Below are 17392 nucleotides of genomic sequence, written 5' to 3'. Positions count from 1 at the left end.
AGTTGGCACTTTTTCTGAGCTTGACATTGCAGAAACCTCGGGGTCAGCAGGCTCCGGAACCGATTTCTGCAAGCTTTGTCCCGCGTAGGACAACAGTTGGGACGCACATTTCTGGTTAAAAGCGGACGCGGCTACTGGCCGGAGCCAGTGACTCTGAGGAGGGTCAGAGAGGACTGGAGACCGCGCGCGGAGGACCGGAGGACCGGGTGGGAACAGGGTGCGGCCTCGCGCTTCCGGTGTTCAGCTTCCGGCTCCGGGTCTGGGCCTGGGGCAGAGGCGGAGCCACCGCCCGCCGCGACTTTCAGACTCTCACCATGGCTTTGCGCTGGTCGTGCTGGCGGCGCGGCTGCTCCTGGAAGCCGGCGGCGGTCGGTAGCCCGCGACCGGGACCCCCTGACTGTGCGGGGCAGCTCGGGACACGCGCCGCTTTCTACACTCGCGCGCAGGTGAGGCCGGGACGCGCGCGCTGTCCGCAGCATAGAGGTCACCGTGCCAATGACAGTCGGCGACCGAATGAATGAGAGGACGCGCACGTGCGCAGGGGCCTGCAGTCCCCCCTGGGTGGGACGCCAGGGGAGTGGGACTAGTCGCGGGGCCCGAAGTGCGGAGCTGCTAATCGAGCACCCGGGGGACATTGGGGCTGAGGTAGGGGAAGTGGTGGAGCGCAGCCCTGTTAAGAGAGATGCCGCGGCAACCGCGGTCTGTCGGGACAACGCATTTCTTTCCGCAGATACAGCCAAAGGGACCTCTGCTCTCACTTTCCTAGCAATTTCGGATGTCGGATCCAGTTAGTCTCAAAATTCGGAAAGGGTGTGTGGCATCGCAAAGTGATGCGAGCCAGGGTGGAGTCAACTTCAGTGCTGCAGGTGCTTACAAAAGCACACACACCTAAAAGGCGCTGGAAGGACACCTAGAAGGAGAAGAGACGAAGGGTGTCATGAGAGACCTATGACTTCTTTGGAGTAAAGTCATTATCTAAGTTGTAAGGGTGATTCCTTGAAACTCTCCTACTGCGTTTGGTTCCAATTTCATTTTCTTTCGGTCAGATTAGCCCTGTAAGTGGCTCTCAGCTTCTGTGTGAGTTAGATCAGTCTATGCCTTTGGCTTTACCTGGCGAGATCTACAGACTGACTTTTGAAGTTAGTGGGTTTTCACTCTGGGTTTTGAGGACTTTTCCAACCACCCAGTAATTGCATGATGGTTCACCTTTCATCTTAAGAAAAAAAAAGCACCCACCTCTTAAATTTTAGTAAGATTTGGTACACTTCATATGTCAGTGTACTTGCCAAACACTATACTAGTAAGAATTTATACTAGTAGCATTTATAAATATCTGGTTTGTACTAAAGTGGATGCATATAGCAAATTATCCAAAAAAGAATTTGGAGAGAAAATGCAAGCTGATGTAGATGGAATAATGACTAGGAGAAAGAAGGCATGTAGGAAGAGCCTTAGAGGAATGGGCTTTGCAGGAATCCATGTCAAGACTGTAAGTGAGACTTTAGAAGGTTTGGGGTTTTGGCTCCATAAATGTAGACATGTTTTGGAGAGATGAATCTACCACAAGATGCCACCGAATACTTTTTGCCTTTGCTGCTTCTAAAAGAAAAAAGAAGCCTCATCCACGAAAAGAGTGCTTTTCTGGAAAGAATCTTTGTCATTGGCATCCATATTTGCTTGCTTGAGCAAAAAAGGGAGACTAATTGATGGGCCAGCATCATGTTTTTCTCACTCATGTGTTAATACTTTTTACTCTAAGCATATTAGAATTCAGGTGTCTACTTCAGGCACGAGTGCTTTCATTACTTCAAGTCTCTCAAGAATTACACACCTTAGAGACAGTAATTAAGCCAAATTTGTCTCTCCATCATGGTATCATACCATAGTGGCCTGGAACTCACTGTCAAACTAAGCATGGCACCAGGTAAATCATAATAGTCCTGCCTCAGTTTCCATTCCTATCCCTATCCTTAGGGCGGTAAATTATATCTAAGTGACTACATCCAACTTTGTCTTTAATTCAAATTGAGCACTTTCTCTTAATTTAAAAAGTTCATTCTCAACTAGGTCTGTGATACCAGTGTTTGGTAAAAATGTAGGAGGATCAGGAGTTCATGGTAATCTTTGGCTACAGAGTGAGTTGAATGCCAAACTGGGCTATATGAGACCTTAAAAAACTCATAAGAGCAGAGGTGACTTTCAAAGGGAGTAAATGATACAGAGAGGGAATAGAATCCGAAGTGGAGAGATTATTCTTGCTGCCCTGTCAGCGAGCCCCAAAACTGGTTGCACAGCTTCATTCTATTACATACTTCCTTCCCTCTGAAAACACTGCCACAAGTTAGCTCTAAGTAGAATACAGCTTGATTTGAATAAATACTGTCCTAAATCTTTGCTGTGGAGCTGAGGATATAATTGAATAAGTACTATCTTCAGTGTTTCTATAGAGATAAGAGTTATAGTTCAGTGGTAGGATACTAGTTGGTCATTGGCTTTCTCTCTCTCTCTCTCTCTCTCTCTCTATATATATATATATATATATATACATATAACGTATATATATATACATACATAGATATCATGTATGTCTGTATGTGTATGTATATACATGCATATATGTGTGTACTATATATATGTGTGTATATATATGTATGTATATATATATATATATATACACACTACATATATACTATATATATATATTTCTAAGAGTAGTTATGGAGAGAAAAATGTCACAAAGTGGCGCACATGAAAATTTTTGATATTTTCACCAAGCCCTGCCCTCTAAAAGCTGAAATTAACAGTATTTAAGCTACCTAATGGCAAAGGGTACTCCATATTAATCATGCAGTTTTAATATTTCATAGAGGAACACCATTAGGTCTTAAATTGAATAGATGTAGCTTTTCCATTAAGATGTCACTTGCTATGGCAGAATGATACACTAATGCTAACCCAACACTTGAGAGGCTGGGGCATAAGGATCAGTTCAGTGTCAGCTTGGGCTGTGTAATAAGATGCTGTCTTAAAGCATGGTGAGAGGCATGGTCCTTACTTATGTTCCATAATAAAGCATTACATTTATATAAATTACCTACTTAAGGAGAACAGAAGAAGTAAGTAGATTGTCTGAAGGGTGACCTATAATCCTAGTTACTATGGAGATTGAGTTAGCCAGACTGTGAGATCAAAGTCATCTTTTGCTACATAGCAAGACGTCCATCCCAAAAGGGGAGAAAGTGGGCTGTCCTATAATGATAAAATCAAAAGAGAGGAAGAACTGTTGCTATGTTATGGAGGCATTATAATTTTCTGTAGTTCATAAATGTTCTTAATGATTTAATGAATAGATAATCCAGTAGTAGAAACCACAGTCTTCTTAGCCACTGCTTGGCAAAGTCAACATTTATGTTCTTTTAACAGCTAAAGTAATATATGGTTCATTCAGGCAAAGTCAGAAATTAAATAGTAAAAATAAGTAACTAAAGCAAGACAACCCCACCCCATCCCAATTCTATTTGGCTCAAAATAACCACTTTAAACACTGGTTCCCATGTTTCTAAACCCTGCTCTGCCTGTCTTACTTTTGTGTGCTTACATAAAGGTTTTTAATGAGATGACAATGTACACAGTTCTCAGGGTGGTTTTTGCTTATAATTGAAATCGTGCTTGTAACTTCATTCTTGACTTTTTTGGAATCCAGGTTTTCTAACTTATAAGTGGGCTGTTTAGGTGACTCTGGGTAAAGGCACCCAGTTGTCAAGCTTGATGTCCTTTGAGCCTCATGATCTACATGGTAGAAGAAGAGAAACTTCAAGTTGTCTTCTGACCTCTACACATTTGCCATAACTTGTGTCTGTGTACAAACAGAAACACACACAAAAATAAATCAGTCAATCAATATAATTTTAAGAAAGCAGTTGTGGCTAGATGTAGATATGACGGTGCACGCCCTTAATCTCAGCACTCAGGAGGCAGAGGTAGCAAACTGTGAGGCCAGCTGGGGACACATAGTAAGATCCTGTCTTGAAACAAACAAAACTGTAGGTGTGAATTTCTGTGAAAGGGAAAAAAAAAGGTTTTAAAACATAACACATATAGTACTTTATTATCAAGAAGCACACATTTTATTTTCATATTCATCCTTTTTGTCAAAAAGTGTCTTCACAGACTTACTTAAAAAAAAAAAAAACCTTATCAGATTAGATTAGTAAATTAGTAGTTTGTAAAATGCTTTCATCCTTTCTTTAAGAATAAAGAGAGTGGTTAAGAACACTGACCACTATTCCAAAAGACTGGCCTTCAGGGCTGGAGAGATGGCTCAGTGGTTAAGAGTACTGGCTGCTCTTCCAGAGGTCCTGAGTTCAGTTCCTAGCAGCCACATGACCTATAACTCAAGTTCCAAGGTGTTCTAACGCCCTCTTTTGGTCTCCTTGGCACTGTACAATGTGGTACATAGACACATTGGGAGAAGTTGGCCAAGTTGCCTCCTGATTCTCCTGCCTCCTAATCTCTCTCCAGGAGAGCTGAGGCAGGAAACCAGGGAACTCAAGGCAACCAGACACATGAATACAATATGCGTAAAAGACTCATTTTTATTATCGAAGCTCCTTTGATACCAGGAGATTACAATTCAGCAGAGAATCCTGCTTCATAGCCCAATGTGCTCAAATTAATATAAAGTACAACATCATTTAACTTCTGGAAAACATCTGAGATATGAGAACATCATTTATCCTAACTATTCTCTAGAAATTGAGAAAGCATCTGTTGGTATTCCAAATTCTCTTCTTGAGAAATACCAGCATTAGATGTTCCTATGCCTGTGTCATAAATTCATTATATCCCTATATAACCTTCTCAAACTGAAATACATGCATGTAGGCTAAACACCCATACACATAAAAATAAATCTCTTTTTAAAGAGTAGTCATATTAATTGTTAGAATCAGTGTTTGTTACCACCTTTGAGTTATTTAGAAGTGGCATACTGTAATTCTTTGATATTCTCTCTCAGCCTTTTTATGTATTCTAGGCTGACCTTGAACTTGTCCACCTGCTCCCTAGCCTCAAAGTGCTGAGATTACAGGTGTACCCTACCATGCCCAGGTGGTTTCTTGGATCTTTGATCATCAAAATGTCCCTGGGTTTGTATCACGCAAAGCACGTAGTCTATTGCTGGGCTGTACTCTTAGTCCATTCGCTTACTAAACATTACTTACCCAGAAGCATCATTTCCATATAATGTTTAATAACAATAACAATATGAACAGCATTGTGTTAATGTCAGTTCCTTCCTTAATGGTAAAATCTTTTCCTAACCATCCCAGATGATGCTTTTGGCATTTGTATGTTTTGAGAATTTAAAAGATACTCTAGTCTTCCCTGTTCTGTGACCAGTCTTAGTTAAATGTAAGGAAAGTGTTTTGCTGCATCTTTTCTGGTATAGAAAGGTAGAAGTAAATGTGGGCACAGCTTAACAAATATTGGCCCAGCTTTTAGAGGAATGGGTCAATTGTTACAGATTTTTTTTCTCTTTTGTCACTGCTGGGAATTAGACCTCTGAGGACTAAGCAACTGCTCTTCTACTGAGCATTCCCTAGCTCTCTTTATTTTAAGATAGGGTCACTAAAAGTTGCTCCGGATGACCTTGAACCTATGATCCTTCTACCTCAGCTTCCTTGGTTAGCTGAGATTTCAGACCTGCTGCACTAGAACTGGATTCTGCTTTTCTCTCATTCCTGTATTCTGTTATGACATATATCACCTTTATAATCAGGGAAGGAATGTCTGACTGTCCTTTTTCTCTAAGATTTCCAACCTTTTATAAGTGGCTGACTGAACAATATCTTTTGTTCTGAGTTACGGGGATATTTGTTGTTATGAATGAGTTTTCCAGGAATATTCTCATAGGTTTCTTAATACTTATATCTTACAGATACCCTATTTTAGTCTTATGAAGATTTTAACGTCTGCCTCCACAAATATGCATAGTATATCACAGTAAGTTTATAATCCTTATTAGAGCTACAAAGATAATCACTGCTAGTAAACTTCTATTCTAATTTTTATTAGGCTAAGCTAACAAAAGGTTTAAGTGAAAGGCATAATAGTTTTCTTTACATGATCTCTGTCATTTCAAAATATATGAATATAATAAAATATGAGTTCTACTCAGAATACAATGAATATAATATAGTCTTTTTCCGATGTTGGCTGTCAAGGTCCTATTCATTAAAATTACCTATTGTATTATTTAGCAAGATTAGAATTCTGTATGGGTTTTTGAATTATGGTGACCTTTGCAGATTTGTATTTGATTTCTAACAAGTTGAAGTCATTTTTTCCACCATATAAATATGCATGTGTTTGAATTACTTAAAAATGGAGTTGTGGACGTTTCCACTCACCAGGTTTCATCAAAGGACACCAGTAATGTGCTGCTGTAGTCAAACTCAGAGTGGTGAGAAGTACAGTGATCCTTTTAAACTTGGCTGGAGAGACTTGAAAGGTCTGTATGAAGACATCAGGAAGGTAAGGGATTTATTTTCCTGAAACCTGGTTACATTTTAGAGTTAGAAGCCAACATACAATGCAGCCATTTCATGGTGGCTCACACCTACAATCCCAACACTTGGGAAGCTGAGGCAGAAGGACCACTGCAAGCTCAAAGCTAGACTAGTCAGGGTGACATAGTAAGTTCCAAGCTAGGCTAAGTTATTACATGAGACCCTGTCTCAAATAACAAATAAATAAAAAGGCAGCCATACTAGTGCCCACTCAGTTTGCATATATCAGGTTTCATATGTTACCTCAAGAACAACTGTGTGCAGCCTGATGCTGGACAGTATAGGGATGTAGTACATGCTACTGTACAGAAAGTTGTCATTGCAGCATTGGAAAACTAAAGAAAATAGGTGTAGGAAGCATATACCTGCTCAGTATCTAATTCTGAATGCCATTGCTAAGCTGTTCCAACTCATAACTATCATGTGGATTATATGTGTGTGGATAGGCCTTTTCCACTGGGCCTCTCATAATGTCACATGTCAAAGCAAACCATGACCTTAGACCATCGCATAGCCTCTATGCCTATAAGTTACTAACACCGATGTGAATTGTGCACCGAAAAACAGACTCAAATAGGGCCGCAGCTATGGCTCTGTTGGAAAAGTGTTTGCTGCGAAAGCTGGGCCTGGTAGCATACCTTTGTTATAGTGATGGAGACAGGTGTGTGCTTGGGGCTCACAGGCCAGCCAGCCTATCCTTCTTGGTGAGCTCCAGGTCAGCAAGAGACTCTCTCCAACATGGAAAAGTGAATGACACCCAAAGTTGTTGTCTGGCATTCATGCATAGATAAGAAATAAAGATGAATAAAATCCTGCTCCAAAGTGTTCATCAGCTCGTTGTCAATTTAGAATTCATGGTCTTTTCCTTGAAGATTCTAGCCTAGTGCCTCACAACAGAATAGCAGTGGCTCAGAGGACTTTGCACATGCTAAGCAAGTCTCTATCATATAGTAGTACCGAAGCCCTTGTGTAGCTCAAGCGGGACTTGAACTGGTGATCCTCTTGTTCTGCCTTCTGAATGCTGGAATTAGAGAAGTATTCTTCCACTGTCTTTTATGTTATGGTTTGTTTGTTCACTTAAATTATTTTAAGGTAAGCTCTCCCTATGACACCTCTAGGCAGAACTTAAACTTCCTGTGTATCAAGATGGCCTTAGACTCACCATCCTCCTGCCCCTAGTATGCTGGAATTATTAACATGACTACCATACAGCCTATCCTCATTTTTAGAAGGACCATCCTAATGCTGTCTCATCCTCCCTCCTTTCCATCACCGTATTCTGAACCCTCCACTGCCTGTGTCTTCCTTTCCAAATTACAGGAATTTCCTCTTACAGAATGCAGAGAATGCTTTCTCCTTCCTCTGCCTTAACACTTTTCACTACCATTTTTGTTCCTTGATACTGATCCTGTAAGCGTCCATATTTTCCTGAGTCACCTAGTCTTTCAGCATTCCTCAGTTTATTTTTCTGATCCTCTTTTATGTCATCTACCCTAACCCTTTTTACTGTGCTGTTGTTTGGAGTTCTGGCAACCCCCCCCCCCCACTGTGTGTGTTTGTGTGTGTGTGTGTGTGTGTGTGTGTGTGTGTGTGTGTGTGTGTGTGTGTGAATATACATTTCCATTCCAGGTTGAATTGTCTATTCTAAATCTGCATAGTTAACTACTTAGCTTACTACTTCATGAAGTATCTATGACTACATCTAACTTAATATGTTTGGAATGCTGTTCTCACCCCATATGTAGTTCGGTTTGGTGTTTTGTTTTCCTCCCTGGTATCCCCAACTATTGACGGATCACCTAGGTTCCTCGAAAGATCCCTTGGATCCTTCTTGTCCTTTCTTCCATGACCTTTTCATCTATTTCTTGCTTCCAGACTCCTTCAGGCTCCAGGACACACTATATCCCCCTTCTATTTCTCTCTTACTCCCTCCTGGCCTGAAGCAGCCTTTCTGAGTGCTCCCAGAGTGGTTTTATTTACCTTGGGTGATATTACCCATTATACCGTATTGTGTTAACTATAGTTATTGATCTGTGTGTTCCATCTAGACCCTGGACTCCTTGTGGGCAAGGGTTGTCATGGTTATCTTTGACACCTGTGCTTTATCTTAGTAATTGCACTTTATAGCTTTGCCTGGCTCTGATTCAAGCTGTGTGCTCCTTGAGTGGCAGATATAACAAGTACACGCCTATGGAGAACCCTTTCTGTTCTTCTCAAATCAAACCCAGGCAGGGTTTTGTGAAGCTCATCCTTGTGCAATACTCAGTTTCTGCCCACACTAATCTCTTCCTTTTCCTGGCTTCTGATAGGTTAGCAATGTATTACCCACTGAATCCATCTTTGGGTTTTGGGGGGGGGGGTTATTTGTTTGTTTTTATTTTGTTTTGTTTTTGAGGCAGGGTCTTACTATGTAGCCCAGCTTATCCTTGAACTCATACCAATATCTTGCAGCCTTAGTTAGCATTAGTGAGTTATAAGCATGCATTACCATATACAGCTTTCCCCCGTTTTTTAATCCTCGTGTTTTATTGAATATTGTTTGTAATAAAAGGGTCATTATTATGTTTTTATAAATTATATATAATTTGCATTACTCATGTCTTTTTTATCTTCCTCTTCCCAATTGTCTCTACTCTCCGTCTTCCCCATAGTTTTATTTTCTAAGTAAGTCACATATTTTGGCTCTGCTCACTTTATTCCTTTCCCCTTTCTCTTCTCCCTGTTGTTCTATGTAGTTTATGTGGGTTTTTTTTTTTTTTTTTTTTTTTTTTAAATTAGGATCTACAAGTTAGAGAAAACCATCTTTCTCTTTCTGAATCTGTTTTATTTCACTTAATAAGATGAACACCATCTGTATCTACTACTCTACCTAGCAAACATCATAATTTCAGACTTCTTTATGGCTGAATAAAACTTCACAGTGTATGTCACATTTTCTTGATTCATTCATCTCTTGATGGGCACATAGCCTGCTGGTTGCATTCTTGGTTGTTGTGAACAGTGCTGCAGTAACATGGACATGAAGTGCCACTTCTAGTTTATGGGTTATGTGAGAAATGGGGAGGTGCTTTCATATTAGTCCCCATAGTCAATAGACCACTTTACATTGCGGTCAACAGTATGTGGATTACACAGCTGATCATACATCCTCACAAGCATTTGTTGTTATTTGTTAGCGAGTCAGGGTGAGATGCAACCCTAACACAGTTTTAGTTTGCAAAGGTTTGCTCATTCGTAGCCCACGTGTTGCTCATTTGAGTTGTTGGGTATTTGATATTTTGAGTTCTTTATATGCTGAACACTAATTCTCTGCCAGGTATATAGCTAGTGAAATTTTCTCCCATTCTGTAGCTGTCTTTTCACTCATTTGTTTCTTAGGATTTGCAGATTTTAATTTTGATGCATTCCCATGTGTCGGTTTTTTTTTTTTTTATTTTTCCAAGCAACAGGAGTCCTGTTGAATCATTGGCTATGTATATCTTGAAGCATTTTCTGTGTATTTTCAGTTTTGGAGTTCCAGATCTTACATTAAGGTATTTGATTCATTGGTAGTCTGTTTGGGGATAAAACTCGGGGCTCTAGTTTTATCCTGCTATATGTGTATTTCCTTTGTTCCAGCCCTATTTGTTGAAAAGGATTTTTATTTTCCAATATGTATTTTGGGCATTCTGGTTAAAAATCAGGTATCTGTAGCACAATGTGCTTAATTATGGATTCTTTATTCTACTAGAAAGGTCCCTGTTTCCTGTAAAGTACTGTGATTTGTTATGATAACTGTAGTACACTTTGAGGTCATTATTCTTGACTCGGGGTTGCTTTGACTACCTACGGTCTTTTGTGCTTCTATATGAATTTTAAGGTTGTTTTTCTATTTCTGTTTAAAATGTAACTAGAGGGCCAGCGAGGTCATTCATTGGCTTATGGCACATGCAGCCAAGCTTGGCAACCGGAGTTGAATCCCCCAGGAACTACTTGGTGGAAGGAGAAAGCTGTGGCCCACAGGTTGTACTCTAGCCTTCACATTCATCATGGCAAGCATAGATAAGTGTAATTAGAAATTTGAGCACAATTGAATTGAATCTATAGCTTTTCATGTATAGCCGTTTTCATTATTCATGAGTGAGCCTTCCATTCTCTGCTGTCTCTTTTGTTGCTGTAAAACTTTCACTGTAGAGATCTTCCTTTGCTTAGGCTTAGTACTGTGCTGAAACTTTTATATTTCTGAGTTTTCTGATGGTGTCTTGGGGTCTTATGTGATCATGTGAACTGTATTTAGGGATAATTTGGCCTTTTCCTTTTCTATTTGTATCCCCCTTTTTTTCCTCATCTTACTCATCTAGCTAAGACTTCAAGCACCATATTGGAAAAAAAATGGGGAAAGTGAATATTCTTTTCTGACTTCAGAAAAACTGTTTTTTGAGTTTTTTTTTTTTTTTTTTTCATTTAGACTAATGTTAGCAAGTGTTTTTGTTTTTTTTTTTTTTTTTTTTTTTGTAAACATTATTGTGTTGAAGTATGTTCCTTCTATTTCTAATTTCTTCAGGGCTTTTAAAATATCCTATATTTTAAGTGTTTGTCTCAGTTAGGCATGGTGGTATGTTCCTGTTTCCCAATGCTTGGTAGGGAGAAGCAGGAAGATCTTGGATTCAAGGCCAGCCAGGGCTTCATGGCAAGAGCATAACTTAGATCATAATGATGCTAAATTGTCTCCCCACTTCAATACTAAGTTTCCCACAGTTAAGCAAACCATGCCTTTTCTATATTTCTTCTGTGACCTTTGAAATGTCTTCTGCTAATTAAAGCCCAGACACACTTACTGATCTGTACTTCATCCTAGCTGTCTGTCCTCTTGTCTGTTGACTCCCCATCGGGGACACTCTTAATCTGCTTTTAGGCTCTCACACTATATATTGTTTGACTTCCGAGCTGCTTCCTCAATCTCCTTCCCTTTGTCCTATGGTCACTAGCTATCCATTGAAAAAGTAGCAATCCTTGCCCTACTACTGATACTATACCATTTGGGGCGAAGCCAAACATTCATTTTGTGTTGAATTTCTCAACTGAAATGTGTATACTAAAATAAAACTGAAGTTTGATGAAAACAAAATTTATGTCTGCATGTCTTAATGCTATGTTAACAAGAAGGAAACTCTATTTCAGGAGCTGCACATCTCCACTAGAGAACTGAAGGACATGTCGGAATACTACTTCGATGGCAAAGGAAAAGCCTTTAGACCGGTTATTGTGGTGCTAATGGCCCGAGCGTGTAATATTCATCATAATAACTCCCGGTCAGTTACTTTATTTCATGCTTTTGTTGTCCTTTTTTATTTGAAAAGTTGTCTTTCATAAGGTTATTAATTAATTGCTCACTTAAGAAGCAGTATCTAAGACTTCACTAAACCATGCGTAGATTCTGAGTTTGACTCACTAAGCATCCTTTTACAGACTTTTAGGAGTATACAGTAGAAAACTTGAGTTGCAAATAAATATTAGAAACTGAAAGCCAATTATTTTCCCTTTAGAAAGTAAAGAATCCCAAGATGTGTTGCTGTTCATTTAACCATTGTACATATAGACAGTTAACCCTAACCTTGTTCTAATATTTCACTGTGCTATTATCATGGACATACCTTGGATTGAGTGCTTTCTTAAGACCCTCATTGTGCAGAAAAGAAATAGTTAAAGAAAACATGACCGATGATCCTCAAACCTTGAGCATAGGTAGATTTTAAAACATTGAAATATATATATCTTAGCATTACAGGAAATATTTTAAAACTTTCCTATTGCTTTGCATGGCCAGATCTTTTTCTTATTCTCCTCTATTCCCGTGTTTGGTCATCTAAAACATATCCACAGTCTGCTTTTTTCTTACCACAGGACAGGGTCAGTGATGTTGAGTATTGAACATAGGGACAGGATATCATGCTGGTGAGGCAAGCACTGCACCGCTGAGCTGCAGCCCCTTCATTTTAGAAGTTCTACTATATTGCCAAAATGTCTTTATAATGATGTCAAATGACCTGCTGCTGGTAGAGACTCTAGTAGACCAGGATGTTCTGATGGACTAGAGAGTACTTTTAAAGATTGCTCAGTTTTTACCACTAATTTTACTGATGCTGCTGTAGAAATGAGCATTAGATGTTGCTTTTTAGCAGATATCTCTCTGCCTAAAGTGCTCTGTAACGGTGCTAGTCAGCTCAACACGTCATGTCATGCTCAGAGTTTGCTTGCACAAAACTTGAGACTTTTAGGGCCCACAGTATGTTTTGCACAAGTAGTGAATCCTTTTAACCAACACTTAAGACACTTTCACTTATGCAGCAAGCAGAACAGCAAGTGTCTCCTCTGGACCAAACTGTCATGTTTTTCTCAGTTGCAGCACTGCTGCTGCGCAAACACTGTTGCCAGCAGTTCTGATACTTCCCGTGCTCTGGCTTCTGGCTGCCGGGTGCCCAGCTGTAGTGACCAGCAGGGTCTGTGCTCTTCATTGCTCAGGCATCTCTGCAGCTTCCAGAGGCAGTCGGCTCAGTTGCTCTTGCCCATACCCTAGTTTAGTTCTTAGCGCCTTCATTGTGACTGTTAATACCAGTTCCGGGGGATCTGGCACCCTCTTCTGGCTTCTGCAGGTACTGCATACACATGGCACTAATGTATACATGCAGAAAAAAAAACCTCATACACAAAAATAGTATAATTTTAAAAATTTTTACTTAAAAAATTACTTCTGAGGTGAAGACTACTATTCTAGAGAAGTTACTAATGAAATTCTTTAAATAAAGGCATAAGATAGTTTATTAATTTTAAATTAGTATGAGAAAGAACATTTTCTCCACTATTTAAAATCATTATTCCCTAGTAAGTGAGATGGCTTGGTAGGTGGAGCTCACCACCAAGCCTAATGGCTTGGTTCAGTGCCTAAGATCCACATGGTAAACAGAGGAAGCTAATTCTCTTGGGTCCCTTGACCTCCACATAAGTACTGTGGCATGTGATCTCCCACTCCCACATTAAATAAATAAAATTAATGTGTTGAAAAAAAAATTAAAAGGCATATTCCGTGTAGTTGAAATTTTGATTGTCTTCATACGCTATGATTGCAGAAAACATGGTATAACACAGCTTGGGGATACCTGAGCTGCACCTTCAGTCTGATAACGGCTAAAGAAGCCTATGAAGGACAGTATAGAGACAGCACTAGTAGACGGGCCTGACTCGGGATTGCTACAGGCATTGAAATGATTCGGTACCCACTGGCGTGCTTTTAGCCCCCAACTTCTTTTCTCCAAAGTGCTTTACCAGCATATGTTGATTATATACACATAACAGTGGGTTTCATTATCTTGTGTTCATCAGGTTAACATATTTTTATCAAATCTACCACTCCCCCATTCCTGTCTATTATCCCTCAACTAGCCCTTCTTCTGCCTACTTGATTTTGCTTTGACTGAGATGACCCAATGAGTATCATCAACCCTCCCAAGCAAGCACTAACTGACCATAAATCCTTAGCGAGGGATGGTTCTCACCCTACCGCTTACCTCCTTGACAGGATGGTGAGAGGCATGTTCTTGTGCAGGTGCTCACAGCTGTTACAAATGTGAGAGTGCAGCCTTCCCACACTGATCCCCTCTGTGTAAACTCACTCTTTCTACCTTCCCCAATAACCCTCCCAAGGCTTACAAACTGTGACGCACATGACCCATGATGGTGGTGCTTTTCCAGCCATTTGTTCTAACCAGTTACTGCAGAAGATTCTTTTCTGACTAGGTTGACAGTAGTACTCGTCAGTGGGCATAAACAGTTGTTTAGAAGGTAACATGGCAGGCCTGTCATGTCCACTTAGCAAAGCAACAGTGGTTTTCTTCCACTGGTACCTGTGACCTCCCCAACCATAGTCTTTTTTTGCTGGATTCACAGTGGTAAGTGTGAATTCCCTCCTGTGAAGTGAGTTTCAAATCTACTCAAAAACCAGTTGGTAACAATATATGTGAATTATTGTATTGTACCTGCTTCTATGTTTAAAAATCATTATAATTTTTTTTAATCTAATGAAGAGGAGAAAGGGTCCTGAATGGTTTTCTCAATCACTGCATATGGAGGGTATAGCCAGTTTTCAAGACAAAAACAAAAAACAAAAAAAAGAGAAAATTGTTTCTCATGCTCCCTTATCTGTCATCTCTTCCTGCAACCATGAAGGTGTGGCAGCTATTTCTCAGCAGGAAGTAGGAACAGTACCCAGAGTTCCCGAGGAATGACTTGATTTGGCATGTTAAGGATTTCATCTTAACAATAATGTTAACTTATTGCTACTCTGTAAATTTTGGTCGTCTGTCCCATCATTGTGCAGTATTTAGGGTAAGCAGTGGCCATGTTTTCCAGCTAACAAACATAAATGTAATTTTATGGGGAAAAGTCAGCTAAAATTACATGTATTGTCATGTAGAGGTATGTCACAGTGCCAAGTAATACATTAACCAAGAATTCCGATTAAATCAGCAATGTAACTACTCAGAAAGGGGTGTGTGTACATGTACGTGTGCGTGTGCGTGTGTGTGTTGTCTTTACAGTTTTTGTGAGCTGGGAATATTGCTTAGTGGGAGAGCACTTACTTGCCAATAATTCCAGTTTAAATATCTAGTACCTCAAAACAAGGTTGTTTGTTTTTTTTTGTTTGTTTGTTTTGTTTTGTTTTTTTTTTTTTTGAGAAAGTTTTTCTGTGTAACAGCCTTGGCTGTCCTGAAACCCACTTTGTAGCTGGCCTCCCAAAGATCTGCCTGCTTCTGCCTCCTGACTGCTGGGAGTAAAGCTTCAGGCCACCATGCCCAGGGGAATGTTTGTTTTCTGAAACAGACTGGCATCAAACTCATTATTTCTTCCTCACGTGCCAAGTATTGGGCATATATGCATATATCACCCGGTACAACATGTTTTCATAGCCTCAAATTACAAATACTTAAATGCTGGCTTTTTGTTGAGTATTCACCATTCTGTCCTTCCAGTAAAGAGCCCTATTTGTTAACATAGCTCATAATAAAAATGGTAGCTAATTTGGGAATACATAACAAAGGTCAAAGGACTTACCAGTTGTTTACAGGTAAGTTCTACTACTAATTAGTCAAAAATATGTGTTTTGTTAGGCTGAAATTCATTTGAAATAATATTCTTAGAAAAGTGTTTATTTTTTAAAACTATAAAAACCCATTTCACTACATGTCAATTCAAAGAAAACAGAGCCTAGTAAGTTTCCTTAGATAATATATAGTTTCTACCAGCAGGCCTAAGGATTGCTCATAAATTCAGCCAAGCTCTTCAAAACTATGTGAATGCTGATTTTTCTTTCACTAATGTAGTGTTTTGTATTGGAGATAAAACCCAAGATCTCTCAATGTCAGAACCTTCTCTCCTTGTGAGCTGTGCTGTCTGCAACCCCATTGCACTGCTGTTGTGTGATGATTTGTCTATGCCTGCTGCTGCTTTCTTTTTTAACTTTTTCCTCCTTGAAAGAGTCCTGTAGTCTGGAAATACTAGGAACTATATTTTGAATTGTGAAATTTAATATATGATATATATTATAAATCACATAAATAAAATTATATAACTATATAATTTATATAATATTTTATATTATGTAATTATGTTTAATATATAAAAAGCAGTGCTTTACAATTGATATTGGGGCTAGAAGCAGTTTGGAGGCTGAGACTGAGCTCTAAAGTTTGGGTAAGATAAGCCACTACAACATCACACTTTAAAATCCTATTTAAAGCAAGATTAGAAGGTGCTTAAATACCAATAATTGTGAGCCATCATGTGGTTGCTAGGAATCAAACTCAGGACCTCTGGAAGAGCAGTTAGTGCTCTTAACCACTGAGCCATCTCACTAGCCCCAGTTAGTGTTTTCACGATGGTATGTGTCATTAAAATGAGCACTACCTCTGTAGATGTTAAAATAGGTCCTTAGAGAAAGGTCATTTGTTATGTCTCTCCCTTTTCTCCCCTCATAAGATAGAACCCTGTGATAAACATTTACTTAGTGCATGAGTCAAATGGTATGCTGTAGTATGAAAAAAACATAATTGGTGTTGAAAGGAAAAATACCTGGGCTGGAGAGATGGCTCAGAGGTTAAGAGCACTGACTGCTCTTCCAGAGGTCCTGAGTTCAATTACCAGCAACCACATAGTGGCTCACAACCATCTGTCATGGGATCTGATGCCCTCTTCTGGTGTGTCTGAAGACAGCTACAGTGTACTCATATAAATAAAAGAATAAATAAATCTAGAAAGGAAGGAAGGAAGGAAGGAAGGAAGGAAGAAAGGAAAGAAAGAAAAAAATACCAGCTCAGGACCCCCTAACTTCTCAGCACAAGTATTTATTTACCCTTGAGGGACATAGGACAGGGAATAAGAGACAAAGGCAAGAGATAGAGAGTCGAGGAGAAGGGAAAGGGAACAAGAGGAGGAGAGAGGTATTTGTCCCAGAGGACAAAGGACTGTCTCTGGGTAGAGAGGAGACAGACCTGGCACATAGGAAAATGGTAGTTTATAAAGGTAAAAGGGTAAATCCTGTGTTAATATAAGGTGTTTAATTTGGATTTGGCATGTTAAGTAGGTAAACCAAAGAAGGCTTTTGAATGCTGGACTTTGTTAGCTGGATTTTGATAGTCAGCCTCAGGAAGAAATGGCCAAGTAAAGGAATAGACCCTGGGGGCTAGCTTAAGGAATGTCATCTAACAGTTTTTAGCAAGGCAGAAGAGGAGAAGGACAAGGCTTGCAAAAGCCATGTTTGCCATGCTCAGGATAGCTTGAGTCCCTTCAAA

The 17392-nt window shown here is 39.6% G+C and overlaps 1 protein-coding gene across 1 annotated transcript in view; it reads left to right on the top strand.

The window, feature by feature from the left end:
* The first annotated feature begins 281 nt into the window (after positions 1-281).
* The window catches only part of PDSS1 (decaprenyl diphosphate synthase subunit 1), a 38116-nt gene continuing 21005 nt past the window's right edge, over positions 282-17392 (top strand). Inside the window, exons 1-4 of the mRNA XM_080917944.1 lie at positions 282-446; positions 5939-6003; positions 6414-6534; positions 11730-11860. Of these exons, the coding sequence (XP_080774070.1) occupies positions 315-446; positions 5939-6003; positions 6414-6534; positions 11730-11860 (449 nt within the window). The 5' untranslated portion in view covers positions 282-314. The remainder of the gene's footprint in view (positions 447-5938; positions 6004-6413; positions 6535-11729; positions 11861-17392) is intronic.

This window comes from Micromys minutus (genome assembly GCF_963924665.1).
Source record: "Micromys minutus genome assembly, chromosome: 6".
In the NCBI taxonomy this organism is placed as follows: Eukaryota; Metazoa; Chordata; class Mammalia; order Rodentia; family Muridae; genus Micromys; species Micromys minutus.
The sequence above is the reverse complement of the archived record's forward strand: the minus strand, read 5'-3'. Positions and strand labels throughout refer to the sequence as shown.